Source organism: Danio rerio, chromosome 10 (assembly GCF_049306965.1).
Source record: "Danio rerio strain Tuebingen ecotype United States chromosome 10, GRCz12tu, whole genome shotgun sequence".
NCBI classification, from domain to species: domain Eukaryota; kingdom Metazoa; phylum Chordata; class Actinopteri; order Cypriniformes; family Danionidae; genus Danio; species Danio rerio.
This window is the reverse complement of record NC_133185.1, coordinates 24,644,662-24,666,971: the sequence shown is the minus strand read 5'-3', so window position 1 is coordinate 24,666,971 and position 22,310 is coordinate 24,644,662. Positions and strand designations below refer to the sequence as shown.

Sequence of the window (22,310 nt, the reverse complement as noted above, 5' to 3'; positions counted from 1 at the left end):
CCGTCAAATTAACCATCGAAATCATGGTCATATAAGGTAACTATAGCAACAATATGATGTTCCAGCACTTTCAGTTTGAATCGATGTACTGCACCGGCGAAAAATACAATATTTTAATACCTCACAACCACAACGGCAATTTATTAACGTATGAATATATCTTCACAAAACACTGTTTTATGCTGAATGAACTCAATTTTGCCTCGTTCAGTCTGATAAATAGCAATTACGCTAAAGAAAGTTCCTTATAAAGATACGCCTGGTTGGCCATGAAGCAAAATTCAGGCCTAGCACGTGGGTAAGTTGTTAAGATGTGGTATCATTTATTTGTTCATTTCAAATGTCCTTGTGGAATTTAAATTTAACGTTTTACGTTCTAAAGCTAATGATGCTTTTGTAAAACATGTTGCAGTGATGAAGTACTAACCTCTATTACGTTAACATTTAATCTGTTTTTAATAGTTTTTTTATTTTTAGTTGTTTTTTGTTTCTTATATTTGTTTCTTTTATTTTTGTTTATGTAAAGCACGTTGAATTACCATTGCATATGAAATGTGCTATATTAAACCTGCCTTGCCTTGGCAAATGGAGGAACTGTCCATGGTGCTGAAAACACTAGAGAAACGACAATAAAGTAACCAATAAAGCAAACGTATCAGTTCATACAGCTATTGACCACTTATTACTTTACTTTTTAACTGGTTCTGATGCTATTGTGTTTGACATTTTCTCAAACGTAACTTAAGGCTCTCATATTCAGTAATGTTGAGTAATTCAATAAAAGTGCCAACCAGAGTAGTTGCTGAATTCGTCGACAGGAGTCGCTCTACTCAGGTTTAAAGGGATAGTTCACCCAAAAAGGATTATTTGCAGTGAATTTACTCAATTTACTAAGGCCGTCAAGAGATTTTTAAGCAATATATTTAAAAATATTTAAATTGAAATAGTGATCATTGGTGATTCAAAAAATGCAAATCAACCAAAAAGAAAAAAAAAACATAAGCAAAACAACATTATAACCTATGGCTCTAGAAAATACATACAGGAGTTTTTTTGAAGTGAAAACATTACTTTCTGATACATAACAGTGTGTATCAAACATTTTAAATCTGCAAAGTAAAATGTCTAGATTGAGACCTGCACATATATGTTGCACCATTTTAATAAACAAATGAAATGTGCCCATCTCTGTATGACGCAAATGGCATTAGATCACGTGTCAGTTTGTGTCTGCACATACTTCATTATAAGGGAGCATGTGCTCCAGATTGTCAAATACATATTTAACCATGTTTGCTGAGGCTTGGATTAAAGGAAATAATGCTGCACATAATGTTTGTGCCACAGACCAATTGTTTTACTTCACAAGAACTCAGTGTATCGCCAGGAGCCATTGGAATTAGTTTTGTTTATCTGCCTACTTTTTTGACTCTCAAACTTCTGAATATTTTACTAGAGAAGAAAAGTCACTTTAGGCCCTTTAGCACTAAGCACAATTAAACTGTGTGGATGTATGATTTAATGACACTCAACAGTGTGAAAACAACAGATCCCCTTGGAGCTATTCATAGTCAGCGCAATCAATCGCAACAAAGTTTTCAACCTGGTTACAATAAATCTCCCAAAAAAAAAAAAAAAAAAAAAACATTCTGAGGCGATTTTTTTATAAATCATAAGCTTGATAGATAGTTTGGTACAAAATACTGAATAGTTTCTTGACAATTCACTTTACTATATCAAGTTCAAGGTGAAAAGCCTTACATATTCAATGGTCTGAATGGTTGAACTACTTCTTTCCATTGGTCAACCTGTCCCACCTGTGGAAAACTGGTGAATTAAGTCTTGAGTTCATTCATAACAACTTAATGGTGCAACTGTGGCCTAATGGTTAGAGAGTTGGACTTGAGATCCAAAGGTTTGAGTCCTGGCACCATCAAGGATTGTTGGTAGGGGGAGTGAATAAATGTCCAACTCGATACCACGGCTGAAGTGAATTTTCTGAGCAAGACACTGAACCCCCCACTGCTCCTTGTGCTCATGGCTCTAAGTCGATTTGGATGAAAGTGTCAGCTAAATGCATACATGTAACATTTTTTTTTCCATTATGTAAAATAAATTTAAAAAAAAGTCTAATCTAATCTAAAAATGCCAATGCTCTTTCTGCAGATGAGGTGGCACTTTCCATGGCAAGCCATTCAACCTTGTCAGGGTTGGGAACTCATGGATGGAGGGCCCCTATGGACTGCCTGAGGGCCAGTGAGGTGTGCAACCAAAACTCGCAGTGCAGCTCACGTTTTCGCATCATGCGCCAGTGCCTGGTAGGTCGTGACAGGACTACCATGCTGGCCAACAGGGAGTGTCAAGCTGCCCTCGAGGTTCTGCAGGACAGTCCACTGTATGACTGCCGGTGCAAGAGGGGCATGAAGAGGGAGCTTCAGTGTCTGCAGAGCTACTGGAGTATTCATATGGGTCTCAATGAAGGTAAGGCTGAGTTTCTTTTCTGCTCTATTCCATTTAGAGACAGTTATGCACATTTGGATCTTGTGGAAAGTGTTAAAATATGAAGGTGCTTGTTTAAGCATCACAATCTGCCCAAGACAATTGCTCATCCTACAGCGATTGCCAAATGGATATTCACTGGCCTAAAATTCACCTCAAAATTTGGACCAGTGAATTTCCATTTGGCAATCATCCCGAATTATGGGCCAGTGAATATTTGTTTGGCAATCACTGTGACACATGCCTCTTAAGGGCCGTACAGACAAAAAATATGACTTGGTGATGATTTACAGTGTTGATCTAAACTCATAATTCAAATAAAGCTATTAAAACATTAATTTTCATTTAAAAATTCAACATTTAAGATATAAAATGAGTAATTATATATAAAAACTACACTATAACCAAATTAGGTACATTAGGTCCACTTTTTTTTTTACCTTGAAATTATTAATAGTAAGGTCCCACTTTATATTAGGTGGCCTTAACTACTATGTACTTACATAAAAAAATATCAATTCAGTGTACTTAATGTGTTGATAATATTTTGCATAACAGTTCTATTACTCTTGAGGTGGGATATGAATAAGGTCAGCGAAAGTTTTGGTGGTATGGGTAGGTTTAAGGTGTAAGAGATGGTCAACAGTGTAAATATTAATGTAATTACAGAAAATAAATGCATGCAGGTAATTCATAAAGCATAAGTACAATGTAAAAACAAGTTTTTACACAATAAGTACATCGTAATGACACATTTGTACATTTGTTAAGGCAACTCAATATATAGTGGGACCAAAAATTATCTGTTGTGCACGTGTAGAGAACAGCATCAGAGTTCAGGAACAACACCAGCAAATGTTCATTTTGTCTGAACAGTCTCTATAAGAGATATTTGATTGTTGAAATATTGTCCATCAAAGTGGTCTTGGTGGAATCTTGTAAACAAATGAGTGTTAGTTGCTCCTCTAAGTGCTGCATAATAGATGATTTGTTGTTTTTTACATGGCACAAGGGAGAACTGTAGTGTAGATTTAGGGTGCCGTCGATGAGCAGGGCAGACAATTAGCCAGATTGCACAGAAAGTCAACGCATACCTGCTCTCTTTACAGTCAGTCCATCACGGAAGCATTCCGACTTCTGAGATGGCAGTTAGCATTTGCCTTTGGGAGTGTTAGGGAATCATTATAGGATTTAAGGAGTGCAAATCGGCCTGAATTATAACCCATCTGCTTTGGCAGTTGCTGCGGGAGCCACAACAAATAGGGTCCTATTGATGCGAGTAATCAGAGAGCCTTTTAAAGCAACTGCCCCTCTCAAGTCTGGCATTTCAATGAGGCATTGTGGACTGCTGGGCCTGCTTACTGCCTGCTGAGGTAAGGGGAAAAATAAAAATCACACAGCTTCCTTTCATCAGAAGCTGTGTACAAACAGATTAGGAACTGCAGAAAGTTAATACCATGCAAATGTGCCACATTCCAGCCATTGCATTGGAGGACACAGAGAATAAGAAATGATGCAACAAACGTTAGCACAGATTAAGATGTTCGTAGAAGGAATCTGCAATTAGCAGAAAGTCATTGTAGAAGTTTACTTCTATACTGCCTCGGTTCTCAAACAAACAATTAGTTCTTTGAGCATTTGTCTATTGATGTGGCTCCAGCACTTGAAAATGGTTGGACCCAGTTTTGTGTCCTACTTTGGACAGCACCAGTCCTCATTATGATGCTTTTTTCGTGCGACTTTGCTCTTCAATCCACTACAGCCATTTCACTGAGCTTCAGAAAAATACAGGTTGCTCTCAAATGATGGTGAGGGACCATGTGGCAATGATTGCACCTTGACAAAACTCTATCAAATCCACAGACGCTGCACAATTGGCCCAAAGAGCGCCCTCAATAATCACACAAACTAAGAGTGGACCCATCAAATGTTCATTCTTTTGGCCATTCCGTTTGAATGGAGTGGATTTTCTATTTCTAAAGAAACGTGTCTCTCTAAACCAAAACAAAACAGGTCAAAACTTGGACACAGTAGGCTAAAATATAGAACTGCATGGTAGAAAACGTAAACTCGAAAACATGGGCTTAATTTATTAAATTACTTAAATATAAAGGTTCCGAAATGGCACATGTAGCAACAATGACATGGAGTCTTTTTTTTAGGTTCTACTTATTTTGTTTTGTTTTTTGTGAAGTTGTGATAGGAATGTTTGACTCATTAGTTTCTGATCTGTGCTAACCACTTTAAATAAAACTGTAGTCTGTAATTGATTACAAATCACATGAGTAATTCTTTAAATACTTTGACCATGGGTCATGGGTTTAAAATACATTATTTGCAAAGGTTTCACAATCATTTGATTACAATAGACAATACTTTGTAAAACATAACTGTTTCACAAATGTAAATAAAAATGAAAAAAAAAATGAAAATGGTTTGTCACAAGGTTGCAATCAGTGTGAAATCACTGAAATTAAGTAACTTAGTGGCTCTCATTTACTTTGTTACAGATTGTGCAATGTAATGTTTCAGGTGATGTGTGCTTAGATGAAAAATGAGCAACTTCATGGAATGGACTGGGAATATATTTTCAGCAATGACTAATTTAAATCATCTTCTATATCTCTGTACTCTGTGTAGGGAGGATTGCAAAACATAATTATTTTGATTATGTTTGGTACAGATTTTGACATATTTGCAATAAATTATTATCTTTCTTTTTATATTTTGCATACTTTTTAGAAATGTTTATATTTAAGTAGACATAGTAATGAGATCATTAATGCAAATCAATTGTAATGCTCTGTTGCTTCAAAAATCAGTTTGGTCCATTTGGTCAATTATGTTGTCACTATAAAATGGTGAAATAAATTGTGTTAAGGGATCTACAAAAAACGTAAATATTTTATCGATAAAATGATAAGTGCATTTATATGTTTATGACATATAAAAATGTAAATATAAAAAAAAACTAGTTGTTGTTTCAGCATCAATCCAAATGAAAAACAAAAACAAACAAACAAACAAAAAATGCTGTAAATGCTTAATATAAATACCTAAACGATGAGGTCAGGCTGATGTCTAAAAAGTCAGAGAGTAGAAGAAAGAGTGTGCTTCCCATAGACAACAGGTAATTCAGTGGTAAAAACAAAGATTGTCTGTCACTTCTATCATATTACTTCTCAGATTTGTTTTGCTTGGTCAATGTCTTTGAGGGTTATGGTTCATTTGCTGTTGTAGACACTAAAGAAATAACTTAAATAGTTTGGTGAAAGTGATGTGAAATTGTAATGGGTCATACCCCTTTTAGGAACTATTTTTGCTGTCATACAGTAGATAGAGAACAAAAATAGGTGTTCTGAAAGCAAAAACTCAGTTTATTTTCTCGATAGAAAATTAAATTTTCGACTTTAAAAAAAGTTTTTGGATAGAAAACATACACTCACCGGCCACTTTATTAGGTACACCGCACTGGTACTGGGTTGGACCCACTTTTGCCTTCAGAACTGCCTTAATCCTTTGTGGCATACATTTAACAAGGTACTGGAAATATTCCTCAGAGAATTTGACATGATTGACGTTGACATGATAGCATCTCGCAGTTGCTGCAAAGTTGTTGGCTACACATCTGTGATATGCATCTCCCATTCCACCACATTCCAAAAGTGCTCTATTGCATTAAGTCTGGTTACTGAAGGCCATTTGAGCCATTTTGATTCTTGAAAATACAACTCATAGTCATGGTCAAGAAACCATTCTGAGATGATTGACCATTTATGACATGCTATATTATTCTGCTAGAAGTAGTCATCAGAAAATTGGTATACTGTGGTCATAAAGGGATGGACATGGTCAGCAACAATACTTAGGTAGGCTTTGGCGTTGACACGATGTTCAACAAATGGACCAAAGTTTGCCAAGAAAATATCCCCCATACCATAACACTATCATAACCTGCCTAAGCCATTGACACAGGGCATGATGGATCTATGTTTTATGTTGTTGATGTCAAATTCTGACCCTACTATCTTAATGTCTCAGCAGAAATGGAGACTCATCTGACCAGGCAACTTTTTTCCAATCTTGTATTGTCTAATTTTGGTATGCCTGTGTGAATTGTAGTCTCAGTTTCCTTTTCTTAGCTGACAGAAGTGGCACCTGGTGTGGCCTTCTGTTACTGGTTCGATGTGTTGTGTTCAGAGATGCTTTTCTGCATACCTCATTTGTAACGAGTGGTTATTTGAGTTACTGTTGCCTTTCTACCAACCAGTCTGGCCATTCTCCTCTGACCTGTGACATCAACAAGACATTTGCGCCCACAGAACTGCCGCTCACTGGATATCTTTTCAGATCATTCTCTGTAAACCCTAGAGATGGTTGCTCGTGAAAATCCCAGATGATCAGCAATTTCTGAAATACTCAGTCTGGCACCAACAACCATGCCACGTTCAAAGTCTCTTAAATCAGATTTCTTCCCCATTCTGATGCTCGGTTTAAACTGCAGCAGATTTTCTTGACCATGTCTACATGCCTAAAAGCATTAAGTTGCTGCCATGTGATTGGCTGATTAGAATTTTGTATTAATGAGCAGTTGGACAGGTGTACCTAATAAAGTGGCCGGCAAGTGTACATTGCCTGTAACTCTGTACAGAAAATTCCACCAATCAGAGAGCTGCAGCAAGCTAAAATAGCTATTAAATGAGCAAAAATTAATTTTTTTGCTCCACTAACACTAAAATATGCGTATATAAGCCTATTTTAATATAAATCTGAAATATCGTTTCTATAGACTAACAATCTTAAAAAGCGAATTTGTTTTTGTACACAATTTAAGTGTTACATAGAATTACGTATACTTCAAATCAAAGTTTTCAGTGTTTTGATGCACCTTGTTAGTGTGTTAACCTTACTAGCTTAAAACCTCTATAAAAAAAGATTAATTGAAAAAATACTTCCAGCACTGCTGAAAAAGTGGACGGACACTCTATTGCTCACCTAAAAACATTCACTGGCCAATCCAAATCAAACACTTAACACCCACTTAGTGTAAATACATAAAGAGCCTTTATTTTCTAGAGTCCATGAGAAGATGGAGTCGCATCAAGCCCAAAGAGCGTGAGAGGTTTGAGGGTTTGCCAAAGCAAGCGGAAGCTGAAGTTCTCCCTCATTGCAGTGCTAAAACGACTCAGCGCTCTGTTGAAGCATAACCCCTTCGCCTCTATCGCTCCCTCATGCCGAGTCAAAGCCCGATATTCAGTCTGATCCATAGCACAGACAGGCATGTTGTGGCATTCAGAAAATCATCTGCCAACTAGGATGCCTGGGACGTCTGCTCCAGATTTAGAAACACAGATCTAGTTGTGCTTTGCAATTCATATGAAGCTCTTTGACAAATCTCCCGTTGACTGTGATTTACGAAGCCTACAGGATCGGTGAGGTGGAAAGAGTACGCAAGGACACTCGAAACATCTTATTCTGTCATTGTGAAGCAATATGTTTTGATTTGTTATTGAAGGTGCAGAGTAAATATTTGGGGTTTGCGATTAAACATTTTTATAGCTGAAAAGCTTGTTTGTGCTGCCAATAAAGGAACATGAACAAATGCATTAATTAGAAACATTTAGCTGATTATTGCAAAGCGTAATGATTGGGTTGTGCTAATGGAATGATAATGGCTGTTATAATTATTTCAAATTATTTGATAATTAGGCATATTTACTCTTTACGGGGAAAGCACTGCACTTTCTGTACTGTGCTTTTTACATGAAACAACAAAAATAGACATTGAGTTTGTTACAAAAAGCATTACTTTTGTTGATTTAAACTATAATATTGATTTTACTAAATGAAAAATGTTAGAATAGTAAATATTAAGGCTGCACAATATGCCGTTTCAGCATCAATATCGCATTGTTATCATCCACAATAGTCACATGGCAGGATATGCAGTGTTGAGTTTGTATTATAATTTATTATATGCATGTATTTTTGATGCTTGTGAGTGTATGATGATTTTAAAATCATTCAGGTATAAGAATTTGTACCATTTGTGACTACCTACTTTTATTAATTTATTCATTCATTCATTTTCTTGTCGGCTTAGTCCCTTTATTAATCTGGGGTCGCCACAGCGGAATGAACCGCCAGACTAACTACTTTTAATTTAATTTAATTATTTTTATCATTCAGTTACTGTACTTGAATACTGTTAGCCTCATGATAAATGATAAAATACTATGTGCATGTGATCTTTTTCTTGATTGTATTTACAGATTGTTATGCATGAAACCCATGCAAGTGAATTTTCTGCCATGAAACTCTATGCGCACCTCTAAACAAAGTTGGATAGGTCATCTAATCTGTTACTGTGTCATTACTAAGGGTGTCACGATCCTCCAAATCTACGATTCGATTACATTTTCGATTATGCATAATTAATTAATTAATAACGAATTAATTAATTGTAGCCTACCATTTAAACTACCTGACTTGCATGGTCTTTGTTTTACCCATAAACAAATCATACAGTAAATGAATAAAGGTAAGTTACACACATAATTACCACCTGTCAATCACTTTTTTCTGCGGGACTCAGTGAATAGGCAGTGATCTGTGTCGTTATAATTGCGTCGGTAAAAAAGGTGCACAACCAACAGGAACCAGCCAACAGTATCTGAGGTGTTCGCTAAAATGACTAAGTACTTGTGTGAAAGTAAAAGATGGAAGCAGTCTACTGACCCGCTGACTGCCTTGACCCGCTGTCTCAAGCGCATGACTGTGTGTGCGTCTGTGTCTGTGTGTGAATGAGACGTGATATGCGTTTTCAGCGGTAGTAAGGAAGGAGGGCTGCTCAGAAATGCTACACGCCAGTGTGGATGTGGATCGTTGTCGTTCTAAAATGCCATTTAAAAACAAAGACATATTAGTGTAAACAGAACCTGAGTGTGTATTTTTCGCGAGCGGATTTGCAACGGGTGCAGGGCGGAGATCCCGATGCGCCCATCGTCTATCATCGCAACTGTAATACGTACATAGCAGAGCTTGCAAACTGTGTTTTTTTTTGTCGACAATACAAACGTTGTCAACATAACTAACTGGAAATCCATAAACTAGAAAAACTAACTGGAAATCCAAAATACTCCACACCGGTGACTTTATTGAAAGAGAAGAGGATTTAAGCTCTGTCGACGGGTCTCCTGCGTCTGCAGTTTAACAAGCACTTCAACAAGCGTGTTTTTTTCCCGCTTGACAATCCAAGCTAACATGACATGGGGGCGTGGCAGCATCGACGATTCTATTTTTTGATTCGATAATCGAAGTTGAGCATAAATTTCGAACGATTACGATTAAAAATCGAAATAGTGACACCCTTAGCCATTAACCTACATGGCGCTGGAGATTGGGTGCTGCCACCTCCTAACTTCTCATCAGTTTAGTGGTAGTAGTAGTAGTAGTTGTAGTAAACTTTATTTTCCTTGACAGGAAATTTGTTATGGCCATCACCATATTGCTGCAGATAGATTTCTTGCCAATGAAAATAAAGTTTACTACTACTACTACATCAGTTCTAATGCTCCACATTGTTTTACGCTGTTAAGATGCAGTGCATTTTCAGAGACCCTCCTCCACCCCAGCTCCACCTGTGTTAGATCTGCTATGGAGGTTACATACTTTATGTTCGCAGCAGCAGCATGTTATATTCTCAGACGGAATGTCTGTGTATACTGTATACTGGAAAAAGCAGGTCTCGGTACGTGCTCTGCCATAATAATAAAAGCAGTTGCAGCATAGCAGATCTATACCAAATACATCGATACACCAAATACTGTACATCAACATTGCCATATAAATATTCATTACCATACTAAATCTAGAGAGTGTTCATGACAGAAATACAGAATACACAGCAAATAGCACAGACCACAATGAAAATGTGTTGAGGGACCAAAAAAAGTGTATAGATTATAGATTATTAATTAGTTTTTATAGAGATGCAAATAATAAACATTAATCCATCAATCTCTGACTAAACACATGCATGAAAATACTCACAGCACATGCAAATACAGAAATTCACTGCAAATAGCACAGACCAGAATGAAAATGTGTCAGGCGAGCCCATTTTTTTTTTTAAGATTGTTTATTTGATTTTTAGAGATGCACTTCTATTGCAGAATCATCCCAGTTGATATAACATTAAAAATTCTTTCCAAATAGAGATATTAATTTGTCTGGTGAAATGGTATTCATATTACAATATATATATTGCAAAATAATAATAAAATAATAAAATTGCAATGTAAGATTTTTCCAATATCTTGTAGCCCTAGTAAATATACATGCCTTTATCTTTAAACATACTGATAAAAAATGTACAGTACAGTAATTTATAACTTACTACTGTATGTCAAAATATTATGTTTCTGTATTAAAAACTAATGATAATAATAGAAATAATAAAAATGTATTATTAATATTATTATCATCATTATTATATGTTTCTTTAGCATCAAATAATCATAATACAAAGCTTTCTGGAAGATCACATTGCACTACAGAGATACATATAGTTATGTAAAAAAAAAAAAAAGATTTCTTTTTTTGACTAATTTAAAGGCAAATTTTTGGCTGCATGTGCTTTGCTTGTATCTCTGTCATTGAGCACTGAGGGCAATTATGTAATTACAGTCAAATCTGCGGCCTATGACCTTAGCCTGAGCCTATGCTAATTTTTATTATAGCTGTCCATGTTAATTAGGAGATTATACTAGAGTTTCAAAAAAAAAAAAAAGAGAGAGAGAGAGAGACTTTAAGTAAAGCAACACAGAATGTCCCCTGGCATAACTAAGCCTGCAACCACTTATGTTATACAAGACTTCAGATTAATACAAGCCAATGTGAAGGCATAACTAGACTGCAGTGTTTTACATGTATGTTGAGGTTTTTTTTGAAAGGAAATTATATCAATCAATTTTTCTTTTTTTCTTTTTTTCTTAATACGGAAGACTCCAGTTATGCATTATATAGGTGTTTCTGTGAGGAGTTTGTATGTTCTCCCCGTGTCCGCGTGGGTTTTCCCCGGGTTCTCCGGTTTCCTCCCACCATCCAAAGACATTCAACATACATAACAATTAAGCTTTGTCTAATCCCTTGTGTTCCCTTAGCTACCGCAGCAGGGGAGTTCTGAGATCCACCGAGCTCAGGTTCCCATCTTGCTATGCCAACGGTAGGAAGCCCCGGGCTCGAGGAACCCTTGAGCTCGGGGCTCTCTCCCGGGACAGCATGCCAAACAAGCTTTTATAAATCATCAGCTAAGTGTAAACTCTTGAAATGACATTTAGATATGGTAAAATATGCTTTTTTTATTTGGTTATTTTTACCTTGCATACAGTGAGGGAAAGTATTCATAGCACTTCGTTTTTTTCACATTTTATTATGTTACGGCATTGATCCAAAACAGAATAAATTCATTTATTTCCTCAAAATTCTATACACAATACCCCATAATGACAATGTGGAAAAAAAAGATTTTTTGAAATTGTTGCAAATTTCTTAAAAATAAAAAGCCTGAAAAAACACATGTATATAGGTATTCACAGCCTTTGCTCAATACTTTGTTGATGCAGCTTTGTCAGCAATTACAGCCTCAAGTCTTGAATATGATGCCACAAGCTTTGCACACCTGTCTTTGGTAAATTTGCTTATTCCTCTTTGCAGTACCTCTCAAGCTCTGTCAGGTTGGATAGGAAGCGACGTTGTACAGCCATTTTCAGATCTGTTCAGAGATGTTCAATAGGATTTAGGTCTGGGCTCTGGTTGGGCCACTCAAGGACATTCACCGAGCTGTTGTGAAGCCACTCCATGGATATTTTGTGTGCTTTGAGTCATTGTCCTGCTGGAAGATGAACCGTTGCCCCAGTCAAATGTCAAGAGCACTCTGAAGCAGGTTTTCATTCAGGATGTCTCTGTACATTGCTGCATTCATCTTTCCCTCTATCCTGACTAATCTTCCAGTCCCTACTGCTGAAAAAACATCCCCACAGCATGATGCTGCCACCACCATGCTTTACTGTAGGGATGGCATTAGCCAGGTGAGGAGAGGTGCCTGGTTTTCTCCAAAAGTAACGCCTGGCATTCGATTCCAAAGAGTTCAATTTTAGTCTCATCAGACCAGATAATTTTGTTTCTTATGGTCTGAGAGTCCTTCAGATGCTTTTGGGCAAATTCCAGGCAGACTGCTATGTGCCCTTTACTAAGGAGTGGCTTCCATCTGGCCACTCTACCTTACAGGCCTGATTGGTGGATAGCTGCACAGGTGGTTGTCCTTCTGTAAGGTTCTCCTCTCTGCACAGAAGAAAGCTGGAGCTCAGACAGAGTGACCATCGAGTTATTGATCACCTCCCTGACTAAGGCCCTTTTCCCCTGATCACTCAGCTTAGATGGCCGGCCAGCTCTAGGAAGAGTCCTGATGGTTCCAAACATCTTCCACTTATGGATGATGGAGGCCACTGTGCTCATTGGAACTTTTGGAGCAGCAGAAAGTTTTCTGTAACTTTTCCCAGCCTTGTGCCTCGTGACAATCCTGTCTCAGAGGTCTACAGCCAGTTTCTTTGTCTTCATGCTTGGTTTGTGCTTTGACATGCACTGTCATCCCTAAGACCTTATATAGACAGGTGTATGCCTTTTCATGTCCAATCAGTCAAATTTACCACAGGTCAACCCCAATTAAGCTACTGAAACATTTCAAGAAAGATCAGTGGAAACAGTATGTACCTGAGCTCAATTTAGAGCTTTACGGCAAAGGCTGTGAATACTTACGTACATGTGATTTTTCTTTTTTTTTTTTTTTTTTTTTTTATAAATTTGTAACAATTTCAAAAAAAGATTTTTTCCCATTGTCATTATGGGGTGTTGTGTGTATAATGTTGACAAAATATATGAATCCATTTTGGAATAAGGCTGTAACATAAAAAAATGTGGAAAAAGTGAAGTGCTATGAATACTTTCCGAATGCACTGTACAGTTAAAATATAAATAATAATATAATAAATTATTGTATTGTATATTTTTATGGGCAACGCATTGGTGCAGTAGGTAGTGCTGTCGCTTCACAGCAAGAAGGTCACTGTTTCATGCCTCGGCTGGGTCAGTTGGCGTTTCTGTGTGAAATTTGTATGTTCTCGCAGTGTTTGCATGGGTTTCCTCCGGGTGCTTTGGTTTTCCAGAGATGGGTTGCAGATGATAGGGCATCCGCTGAGTAAGAAACATGTTCATGGCGGTTCATTCTGCTGTGGCGACCCTGAATTAATAAAGGGACTAAGCTGAAAAGAAAAAGAATGAATGAATGTATATTTTTATTGCAAAATAATTAATATTCTTTGTATAAATCATAATAATCTACACAACTTTTAGTAATTGAGATCCACTGTCTGTGGATTTTGGTTATCTTGGCGTTGCATTGGGAATAACTTTTAATGATTTCAACTGAACTGGCAAAGTTATATAGAAATTAAATGTCAAATGAAATGAAAAGTGCTCTGTAGTATAACTAATAATAGTTAAAGGCAAGAAAGTATACATCTATATCTATCTTTGGTTATTAGCATATTTATTAATAGAGAAAGTCAACTGCTGTTACTTAACTGCAATTATGAAGACATCAAAAGACATTAATACTGTCATCACCTTTAAAACTCAGAAACATAACTGTTAGTGTGCTAAGAATTACCTGCTACCACTGCACTGAATAAATAAAACACTTCTCCATACGGTTATCTATCTTCTAGTGTTCATAATCCAATCAAGACCCTATTTTTTCCTGAATAAATATTCTGTGTTACATTACAGAGGTAAATGGGATCATGTGATAAACTATGAAATCCACTAGACTGTCTGCATTATTGAGTACTTCATTTCATGTCAGTAATCAAAATATTGACATTGAGTCATAATGTCCCACTAAAGCAGTAATTTTATCAACATTCTCAGCGAATGATATAATGATACACAAACAGTCAATGAGTTTCAAATAATATATTAATAAGAGACCATCTACCAGCTTTACTTATGCTGATTCTGTACTAATTACATTCCTGCAGCTTATCAGAAGATTAGTATAAACCAAGCGACATTTTATGAGCTAAATTGATTGAAGATAATTAGCAAAGTACGGCAGATAGTCCAGGATTTGAGCGCAATGGAGGTGCAGGTTTAAAACAGCATGCTTAATCAAATATCAGTGTAGTCCAGCCTCTCTCAAAGCTTTAATTAAACAAGCATGCAGATATGAGGATGGGAAAAGGGCAGAATTCATTAGCTATTGTGTACCTGACAAATTGTGAAGCAAAACTGGGCCCTCCGCCGCCAAGTCATTTGGTATTTGTGGATTAATGAATCTGCTTAGACTCCACAACAGATTTACTTTGTTCCATAGAGGCGATGTATCAGGCAATTGTTCTTTGTTTGCTAATTGCATCCTTTGATTCCCACCAGGCACAACATGGGGGGAACGTAAGCCCTACCTCCTCATGAAAATAAGATAATAACTGTCTCCAGACACTTTGGAGATATTTTCATAATAAATCTTACCGTATCCGACCATTTCTCATAGAGCCAACCTCGAGCATCAGACTTCGCCTTGAATATTTAATTACCCGCCCTCCTGCTAAATTAAATCGCTGAGGCATTTAGATCAAATGATGTGACCCTCATTAATTTACCAAAATGTAAGACATAATAACAAAATGATAAGACATTGTCGACCAATTGACATATACGTTTTTTGCATGAAAATACTGTATAGTTATCTGTATTAACAGGTTCAAGTTTTGTGCTGTTAAGAAAAAAAAAACATGTTCTAATATCTGATTAACCACATTCAATGACATTCCTCCATATTTAAAATGGAAACATTGTCATTTAGAATATTTTATTGCATTAAAAGCTTAGTTCATCCCAAAATGAAAATGATGTTATTAATTACTCACGATCATGTTGTTTCAAACCCTTGAGACCCTTAGTTCATTATATTTTAGGTGAAATCTGAGATCTCCCTGATCCTACACAGACCACAAGATTTTCTCAAAACATACTAAATACCTTTAGTGGTTCAATCAGAATATTGTCAAGCTATGAGAATACTTTCATTAATTCACAAAACAAAAATAATGATATTTAAAGGTGCTGCATATAGGTTTTTGACTCTTCTAATACCACAATATGTTTGCAGATATTTAAGAAACATGCTAAGTGAACATTCTTGTAGCATCCTGGTTTAAACATGATAAAGTCTTTCACTGATGGTTCATGATTCATTTATTAGTCACATTTCATAGAACTATTACGCATCATTGCATCATGAATCACCGTAGCAAACACAAATGAATCCCGAAACTTAAAATACTAAGTCAACATCAACAATCAAAGATTAATCTTAAACCTATAAACCAAATTACTTTATTTTCCCTTAAACCAGGAGCTAAAACTCATGAAGGGGGAATCAGTGATGCAGCCGTATACATGTGTTTCACCTTGCGCGCCATGCTTGGCGTGCTTTTCTTTACATCCCTTACTATATGCATCATATACAGTTAAAGTCATATTTTTTAGCCACCTGTGAATTTTATTTTAGTCAGTAGGGTTGGGTATCGTTTTTTTTTTTTTTTTTTTTTTTCGATAACGGTGCTAAATTGATACTTTTAAAATGGTACCGGTGCCAAAACGGTGCCGGAACCGATATTTTTTAGCTACAAAATTAATATATATTAAAAAAAAAAATTATATATATATATATATATATATATATATATATATATATATATATATATATATATATATATATATATATATATCATTATAATTGAACAATATAAATATATATTTATAATACGTTTAAAGTAAACATCATTCATATTTTATTTATTTTAATTGCATTAATATATTTCTTTTGATCAGTGTAAGATTTGCATTTTGCTATTAACGTTACATTAGCTTACTACTAACCAGTGGAAAGGCTATCATCAAATTCAGGGAACACCTTTTTCTGGGTTTGGGACTTGTGACTACTTTTACATGGACATCAGTGATCTAATGATTTGCCTCAATAAGACAATAAGGACTGTACATGAGTTGCTTTTTAAATGTTACATTCATGATTCCTAGTGACAAGTTATAGCACATAAATCCATCAACGTCATTGCGTCACCGGCCTATAAATGTTTCGTCCTCTCAAAAATCAAAAATCACTGTTTACGTGGTAGACTCGTGATCAGAGTATTGTCATAATCATATTAAAATCAGAGTATTGGTGTCCATGTAAACGTACTCAGATAATGTGCCTGATGATGTCACAAGCTGTAAAAGACAGTCCATCCCTCACCTTTAAGTTGATTCCATGAGCCCTCACATTTCATAAGTTTGACGTGTTTCTCCCTTACGCGCACCTTTTGTAAAACATCTGCTGCATGTTGGTGTGTCAGAATCCTTGCTTGTAAAATATAGCCATACTTTAGAATGCTTGGTTTAAGCAAATTAGATGAACGCGATCTTGCGTGTTGATGAAGTGAGTCGCTAGCCGCATGCACCATACTGTGCGCTTTGCCTGTTTAGCTGTTTAGAATTAAACATTAATAGATGGTGTGACACAATGCTTAGTTATTTGTGCCTTTAATCCACTTCTTAATGCTTCTTAATCGCGTCAAAAAGCGGATGCGCCGCTCAGAGCCGCGACGTGGCGCGCACATGACAGTTGATAGTATTACACACCAGATGTGCACATTCACATGTTATTTAAAATGATACTATTTAGATGCCGCTCTGTGGCATGGCAGAAATATGTACAGTCCTGAGTTGTGGCTGGGCGCTGCGGACAGCCGCTGACTTGCGAAATCTAAAATGCATAGCGCTGTGCATCAACGAGCGGCGCTTCTGGTGCGTGACCTGCTTTACGTTCTTGTTGTAACACCAAAATTAGGCACCTAAATTAGGCACCTAAATATACTGATTTGATTCGATGCATACGGGTTCCAAAGGTACCGGTGCCATAATGCCACAGAGTTTCGGTACCCAACCCTAAAAGTCAAGCATTGGTTCTCAATCTGGAAACCTGCGCTTGTGTGTATTTTGATCCAGGAACGCAATACCTAGTTAAACCACTGGATGTCAAACTTACATACTGCACCCTTCACAGTTTCCTCTCCTCAGTGTCAGTATATTGTGCTCGTTCACTAGAACTGCACACTGATGTATGCCCCCAGATCAGACCTAAAATATCTCACTTTGTAGTCTGAAAACAAAAAATGTGTCAGGGGTTTAGAACATCATGAGAGTGAGTAATTAATTTTCACAATTAAAACATTTTGGGTGAAATAACTTTTTTAAAATGCCAAGTTTCTACACATTTACCAATGTTTTAAACTCAGAAGAGTAATCAATGTTTTAATTTGTTATTTTCATTTTATACCTTTAATCTCTGACACATGCTAATGGAATACTGTAGTAAAGCTCCACGTATTAAACCTACTTCGGTGGTGTTTTAGGTCTTGGTTTATTTTTGCCAAGTGTGCTAAGTGTACATTCCCTGTATGCCAGGAACATGTGAGTGTGTTAAAAGTGCATTACTGAGACAACCAGATGAAAGGCTCTCATTTCACACATTGGCAGTAAATAACTCTGAGTGTCTAAAAGCTTTGACTGATGGCTCGTCATCAGGATGTTAGTTTACTACTTCAACATGTCAAGCACATGCTTATATGAACAGCACCACTCTTCTGGTATGGGCTCTATTGTGAAAATGTTCATTCTTGCTTCAAAAATAACATGTATGATTCGTAGTGCTCTTGTGAACATATGTAGGAGAGTGATGTAGAATGATGAAACTGTTGAATAAAGTCTTGCGTGTGTGCTTGCACAAAAAGCATTAACGTTGCTTGATGATTAAGGTTAAACCTCTAAAATCACATAAACAGGTTCAATTACTACTTTTCTGGTTCTAAAAAGTGGTAGACTTTTAATAGAGGTTCAGAAATCTCTTATATTATTACACACAAACACACACACACACATACTATATATATATATATATATATATATATATATATATATATATATATATATATATATATATATATGTGTGTGTGTGTGTGTGTGTGTGTCTGTGTGTAATAAGATGAAAGATTTATTCTGAAGATTAGCGAAAATGGGTGATGAAACTCTTAACTAATTTTCCTGGGATTTTAACAGGTTTGTATGTGTTGAACATCAATTAAGACATCTTTTGCGCCTTTTAGCTTTAATTGTAGGAAACAGCTGGCTAATTTTGAGCTTTCCTACCTAATTTCATATTCCAGGTTTAAAATGTATATCAGGACAGCATGGTGTTGTATAGGACTGTGAGTACTTCAATGACGCGTCAGTGTCTAATTATTATTCATTTTGACATCCCATGAAAAGACTCTGCTTATGAATTATTTAGTCAAGCTGTGAGAGCGAGCACCATTTACTGTAGGCATTCATGATGGGCAGCGGTGCAGATAGTGTTGTCAGATGCACCAACTTCTAAGAGTTTGTACTGAAATTTAAAAATGATGCAATGATATTCCTACCTGCATTTTGAGCACATGCTAAACAGATATGGCTGTGATTGGCTCTAATGATTACCAGTTTACAAGTAGGTTTACACGGGCGCTGGAGTGTCTGCAAGCTATGTCGTCAGTGCAATTTTAATGCTGGACTGAACTATCCTTAGAAATTTAGGCATTTGGCAACCTCACATTTATTTTTAGGATCTTATTACAGCTGTCCACATGCAAACACTTCATTAATTGATTTTTTAAACAGGAAAAGATTAAAAGATAATCGGTCTGGCTCAGCATAAATGCTGTTTTTCAGCAGGTTGCTGCTCTGCAGAACATAGAAACACACAGACACCCTTAACATCTCATCCATCAACACATGAGAACAATATCGACAATCCCCAAACATACAATATAAAGAGAGACTGGCTACTATCTCAGTGGCTACAGCGATAGTTGACCATCAGAACACGAGCATGGGATTTTTTTAAAAGTCTCAGTGTTGTTATTGTTTATAGATGTTGTGGGATAGCATTCCAGACTTTTGTGAATACGTAAAAGAAAGATCTCTGTCCATAACAGTTTTTAAAAGTTGGTAATGCCAAACATCCATTTGTTGCAAATTTTGTGAAATGATCAGTCCTTGTATTAAGTTTTGTTACCAAAGCACAAAGGGCTGATGAGGTAACACTATTTAAAACTTGTTAGTACAGTTTAATCTCTGTGTTCAAAATGTAATTTTGAAATGATAAAGTGTTTGAGAGAGATAGAGCAAAGCAGTGATGTATCCACCCAGAAAGTATATTGTGGATCTTAAAGGCCCTTTTATATTGTCTGGCTATTGGCTCTAAGATACTGTATCATTTGTTGTGAGTGACCAAACAGTCAAACAGTATGACAAGATGGACAAAATTATGGCATGAAGATAAGTTTCAGAAACAGAAAAGAACAAATTTGTCCTAATTTTCCAAAACAGCTTTCGCTTCAGCTTTTTACAGACATTTTGAACATGCTTACAATAAATAAGGTGAGAGTCCAGACTGATTCCCAAATATATTGATATTTAGATACAATGACAAGTTTTTGGTTTGAGAAAGTGATTGGATATGGATAATCTTTGCCAAGGTGAGTAAAAGTACATATAGTTGAAGTCAGAAATATTAGCCACCCTTTGCTTTTGTCAAAATATTTCCCAAATTATGTTTTACAGAGCAAGGAAATGTTCACAGTATGTCTGATAACATTTGTCCTTTTGGAGAAAGTCTTATTTGTTTTATTTCAGCTAGAATAAAATAAGAAAAAGCTGTTTTTTTTTTTTTTTTAACCCATTTTAGAACAAAATTGTTAGCCCTTTTATGCTAAATTTTTTTTCGATAGTCTACAGAAAAAACCATTGTTATACAATAACTTGCCTAATTACCCTAACCTGCCTAGTTAACCTAATTAACCTAGTTAAGTCTTTAAATGTCACTTTAAGCTGTATAGAAGTGTCTATAAGTGTAAATATCTAGTAAAGTATTATTTACTGTTATTATGGCAAATATAAAATAAATCAGTTATTAGAAATGAGTTATCAACAACAATTATGTTCAGAAATGTGTTGAAAAAAATCTTCTCTATGTTAAACAGAAATTGGGGAAAAAATAAACAGGGGGGGCTAATAATTCAGGGGGGCTAATAATTTTAACTTTAACTGTACATTCTGTTTTCTCAACATAAATAGTCAAATGATTGTCTTGCAGCCATTGATATATGCTAAAGATCTGTATTTAATTTATTTTTAACTGTGTCTGTACTTGATCCAGACACAAAAAGCACAGGATCATCAGCGTACAACAAAGAATCTGAATGTTTAATTACCTGAGGGAGATCATTGATATACAGTAGGAAAAGAAAAGGTCTCAAAATACTCCCATTTGGAAACCAATAGAACAACTTAATGCCTGCAATGTTGTTGTACCAATTTTAACAACCTGAGATCTATTGGATAAATATGATGTAAACATATCTATTGCAAAAGAAGAGAGATGTAAATAAATCAATTTGTTTAAAAGAATAGTATGATTAACTCTTTTCAAGGCTTTTTTAAAGTCATACATAAAGTCATAAAGTCATTTATGCATACAGCTCCAGTGACATGACCTTTAATTAGTACAATACATATATGTTCGGTAAATAAAAGCAATGCTGACGTGGTTGACCACAATGGTCTAAAGCCATGCTGGCTATCACTAAGCAAATTATTGTCTTCAAGATACTCAATTAACTGATATACAATGCTTTTTCAAGTAACCTAGAAAATGTGGAAGAATTTAAATTAAAACTGAAACATGACTAATTACAATTTTTGAGTTGCATTAAATATTTCCTTGGCGTTGTCCTAGTCTCAGCTATCACCAGGCAGACTGGGATGAACTTTAGTGGCATTTTACATAGGCTGGGTTTGGTCTGTGTAATCACTTTTGGGGCAGAATTGTGGCCTTTAAGAATCCTATCATTTACAACAGCAAATTTCGCACTAAAATTGTACGTTCTTATCATTTCCTGATAAAAAAGTCTCTATTAATGTGTAGGATTAACCTCTTAAATGTTCCTCATCCATTGTTGTATCTCTAAAATATATACAGTAAATTTTAAAAGGTCAAAATGTTAATATTGGACATTTTAGACATCCAACCATTCTAGAATGCATGTAAACACTTTAGACGCAAGAACAAGATCACTTTGACTTTACAACTTGTCCAAGCAGGGAATTTGTGTGGTATAACTGATTTTAAAAGAAAGCAATTTCAGAAGCGTCCCCTAAAGTCCCCGTTCTGCGCAGCACTGTTGTTGTTCTGATTACTGCTGACTGGTTCGGTTCATATCTGGGGGTGGCAAGAGAAGAGAAATGCAGTGACAGAGCCGTGCTCAGCTAGACTGAACCAGTTCTCATAGCGATAATAATAGATCAGGCTCATATAAGCAAAAACACGTACTTTCAACACCAAACAGACACTCTTCTTTTATTCTACACCCACTTGTTCATGTTAAATCTTTGCTTCCTTTAAAGTCCATAAACACAAGTCTCATTTAAGCCTAAATGTACCTTTTCTTTTTTTTTTTTTTTTGCATAAATTCTAACCAAAGTGTATGCACTGGCAGTAATTATTCATTGTAAGTTTTCAAAAGCTCTAAATGTTTTATTCAATCAGGTCTTAGTGCTTCTCAATAATGGATTTGACTAATGGATTCCATTTC

The 22,310-nt window shown here is 35.9% G+C and overlaps 2 protein-coding genes across 4 annotated transcripts in view; one reads left to right on the top strand and one right to left on the bottom strand.

Moving 5' to 3' along the window:
* The window catches only part of LOC141376343 (uncharacterized), a 254,500-nt gene that overhangs the window by 157,444 nt on the left and 74,746 nt on the right, over nt 1-22,310 (bottom strand). The gene's annotated exons all lie outside the window — the stretch shown is intronic.
* gfra2b (GDNF family receptor alpha 2b) overlaps nt 1-22,310 on the top strand; it is a 90,957-nt gene that overhangs the window by 1,467 nt on the left and 67,180 nt on the right. The window contains exons 1-2 of one of the 2 annotated variants that reach the window (XM_073914626.1): nt 25-298; nt 2,167-2,481. In XM_073914626.1, the coding sequence (XP_073770727.1) occupies nt 2,184-2,481 (298 nt within the window). In that variant the 5' untranslated portion in view covers nt 25-298; nt 2,167-2,183. Of the gene's footprint in view, nt 1-24; nt 299-2,166; nt 2,482-22,310 lie in introns of those variants that run through there. The other variant, XM_688234.9, reaches the window with a different exon arrangement.